At 50.7% G+C, this 3304-nt stretch overlaps 3 protein-coding genes across 3 annotated transcripts; all 3 read left to right on the top strand.

Moving 5' to 3' along the window:
• Nucleotides 1–26: 26 nt before the first annotated feature.
• Pmar_PMAR007741 (hypothetical protein) lies at nucleotides 27–227 on the top strand (the record flags this gene model as incomplete). Its single annotated transcript, XM_002787412.1, has 1 exon — nucleotides 27–227. One exon carries the CDS (start codon nucleotides 27–29, stop codon nucleotides 225–227), a length of 201 nt encoding a protein of 66 aa, XP_002787458.1.
• Nucleotides 228–829: 602 nt separating this feature from the next.
• On the top strand, nucleotides 830–1093 carry Pmar_PMAR007740 (hypothetical protein; the record flags this gene model as incomplete). The annotated part of the gene is made up of 1 exon (XM_002787411.1): nucleotides 830–1093. One exon carries the CDS (start codon nucleotides 830–832, stop codon nucleotides 1091–1093), a length of 264 nt encoding a protein of 87 aa, XP_002787457.1.
• Nucleotides 1094–1330: 237 nt separating this feature from the next.
• On the top strand, nucleotides 1331–3254 carry Pmar_PMAR007739 (hypothetical protein; the record flags this gene model as incomplete). Its single annotated transcript, XM_002787410.1, has 2 exons — nucleotides 1331–3205; nucleotides 3237–3254. The coding sequence occupies 2 exons, from the start codon at nucleotides 1331–1333 to the stop codon at nucleotides 3252–3254; spliced, it is 1893 nt and encodes a 630-aa protein (XP_002787456.1).
• Nucleotides 3255–3304: the final 50 nt, after the last annotated feature.

Below are 3304 nucleotides of genomic sequence, written 5' to 3'. Positions count from 1 at the left end.
CTCATAATGAGATATCTGCGTACGGGATGATCGGTACGAGCGTTTCCCTCAAGGTTGCCGGAGCTGGTGTGTCTCTCGACATCAAGGGCAACACTGTTGAACATATCGCAAACCAATGGGAGTTCGCATCCAACGTCAACTTTAATGCCTTTGTTGGATTCGGGAAGTTCAAGAAGACGTGGGAGAACCATTGGGAGTTGTGGCACGCCGGTCCTGTCAAGTTCTGAAACATTGTAGAAGATCGGAAGCTATAGATGAGAGAGGATGATGAATCATCATCATCATTGATGATGGATCGAAGAGTTCTTGATATTAAGTGTATATAAACTACCAGTTCCAGTATTAGAGTATAGAGGCTTTTTGAGATGCCGCGCAGTAGGTGTGGCGCTCGCCTCATTAGCTATGTGGTCCACATAATGTGGATTGATCGAATTTCGATCATCGAAAGTAGTGGAGACGCAGTTGTCTCTATATGGTTTTGATCCACTATCATACGAATACCGTATCAGTAAGATATGCCATTGTTGGATTCTGAAGAAAGCAATAATACTAGGCGATCTGTGTTATCAAACTTGGGGGCTGTGCCGAGAAGTCGCCTAATATCTGCTGTGAGAGCTATGGAGAAGGCCATAAATGAGACGAAGGGATATACCTATCTATAGGCAAGTTGGAGGATATCGCCCGTTCCATCGAAACGGTGCTCACCCAAAATGAAGCCTTTAAGGCTGACATTGGGGAAGGTCCTGAGGGAACCGCTCTGGCCGAGGCTTGGTTACCTGGGCTGGTTTGGGTCTATGATGAGCTACTGTATCCATATCCTGAATCAGTAATGGCGGCCGGAGAAGAGAGCACAGGAGGATGGTTACGTTCGACATTGATGTGGGCAGTGGTGGATGCTGGCACGAAGACGGAGGGAGGGCATTCTCTCGCCGGACGACGCCAGTTGAACGCCAAGGTCCAAGGGGCCGTGGCGGTGTATAGGGATGTTATGGATACAGCAGCCGAGAAGAAGCCGTTGAATAGCAGCCCTGGTTCCGTTAAGACCGAAGCGAGCTCACAGAACACCCAGAAACCCATCAACAGCGTCACGTAGGACACCACTTACTATCGAGCCACTCAACGAGCAAAGCAGTTGACGGAGTCCTGTGGTGTCGGGACGTTCGACGGCGATAACGGCAAGTTTATATCATTTATAGACAACCTACAGAGTGCTTTACGTTGCACCCCGTTTGTATCGGCGGCGGCCAAAATAGAGTTCGTATTCTTAAGTCTGAGAGGGGCTGCTCTTAAATATGCCAGATGGGAGGCCGGCATAGCGAAGATTTACACGATGGATGCTGATGAGGGCTACCAATCGTTGATCAAAATATTGAATGACAAGTATGATAACCCTGAGGCCAGAAGATGTGCTCTACATGACTGGGAGAATCTCCGCCAGAATAATGGGGAGACGGTCAAACAGTATGCGCAGCGCTTTGAGGAAGCAGTGATCTTTCAGGAGAGCTCCGGCCGAAAAGACCTGACAGCCGATGCCAAGAAGGAAAAGTTTGGGAATGGGCTGACGTCAGTGGCGGGCGAGTCTGCAAGGGCAATGGTGGACCCTCTGACACATCTATCGTTCACTCAGTATATCAATATGGTATGTGGCTATGCTCGCTCTTTTGAGACGTCTGCGATTATCAATAGCTATGGGAAGGCCTCGCCAACAGCGCAAAGACCGGCGCCGCGCACCCAGCTTATGGGATCAGAGGTGAAAAAGGAGGGCCATAAAGATGGGAATCTATCGCGTGGTCTGGGAAAATGCCGTCGATGTGGCGGAAAGGAGCATACAGAGGATAAGTGCTGGTCTACAACTATCAAGGACAAGGAGCGACGTTGTCTGATATGCGGTGCCTACGACCACCGCAAGGTAGACTGTCCGAATAGGACCAGCAAATGCCAGCGATGCGGTCGAAATGGTCACCTGTCGTCAGTCTGTTGGGCAAAAATACGCTCGAGGCCTACCACGGCACCATCCAAGCCGGCGACAAACAAGATCAGCTGTGATAGTGCTCACGCATCGGAGGCTCACGCATCGGAGGAGGGTGAACCGATGATGGAATGCAAGACTAGAGGGGAAGCAGTGGACTCTTCGGCGTTGACCCTCGAGGTTAGCAACGAAGGTGTCCAGCTACAAGATGGTCAGAAGAACAGGTTAGAGGACTTCGTTGACTTTAACACCCCAAAAATTATTCTGAGAGTTGGGGAAAAACCCCAGCCAGGCCGGACGGCGAAGTGCGTCCACGTAGATGCCCTCGTTGATACGGGAGCGGGGGCATGCTTTGTTCACTCTACTCTAATAGAGCTACTTATTGGCCATAACATTATATCTCAAGATGAAATATGCAGTATCAAAGGTGTGTTGGTGACCTATGCTAATGGAGAGAAGGCGAATTGCACCAGTGCTGTCCGACTACCAATACGGCCGAAGAAGGATTCGAGTCGTGATACGAAATGGCTCTCCTGTCTGATCTCGGATACCTGTCAACATACTCTGGTCATCGGTAGACCGGGAATGAGGGCGCTGGATATGTCTATAACGGCGATCCGTTACGGCGACTTTGAGCACTATGGCCATATACCGAGCGCTGGTTCTGTCATATCCATGATAGCGTGTGAGGCCATTGAGCCAAAAATTCTACGGCAACCTCAAGATGGGCCAACAGTAGATGTGGATTATACTTTCGAGAGCGTGAAGGACTCGACTGGCCAGGCCAGGCTAAGATTAAGGATTCCTCAAATCGAGAGGGCGGGGATAATGCCTTACTCGGAGGCGGCCAGGCCACGGAGTCACACTGATATGAAGATTCTGCATCATCGATTCCTCCAAATGGAAGAGGAAGGCAAAGTGGAGAGGGTCCCGGTAGGGGAGGCTGTGGTACAGCTCGAGCCGGTACTTGTAGATAAGTACCAACACTCGGGTGACAAGCCTAGGGAGTATCCTGTGGACCCCTCAGAGCTGAAGGCCCGCTATAGGGTTACACTGGATATGAGGCCAGTGAACCACATGGAGTTGGCAGTCTGCCAGGAGGAATTTATGTGGCTGCCGAATGCCAGTGCCTCCAGAGTGAAGACGGTGCGGCCCACTGACCAAAAGCAGCATCAGTCGAGCGCACAGGAACTCTTGAGATCTATCCCAGAGGATAAGGCCCGCTTTTTCGCTAAGGTGGACCTCAGCGAGGCGTTCTATGCAATAGAAACGCCTATTGGAGTGAGGAGATTAGCGAGTACAAGGACCCTCTCTGCCGATGGTACACCTGTATTT

This window comes from Perkinsus marinus, assembly GCF_000006405.1.
Source record: "Perkinsus marinus ATCC 50983 genomic scaffold scf_1104296929402, whole genome shotgun sequence".
NCBI lineage: Eukaryota > Perkinsozoa > Perkinsida > Perkinsidae > Perkinsus > Perkinsus marinus.
This window is presented reverse-complemented; position numbering and strand designations above follow the sequence as displayed.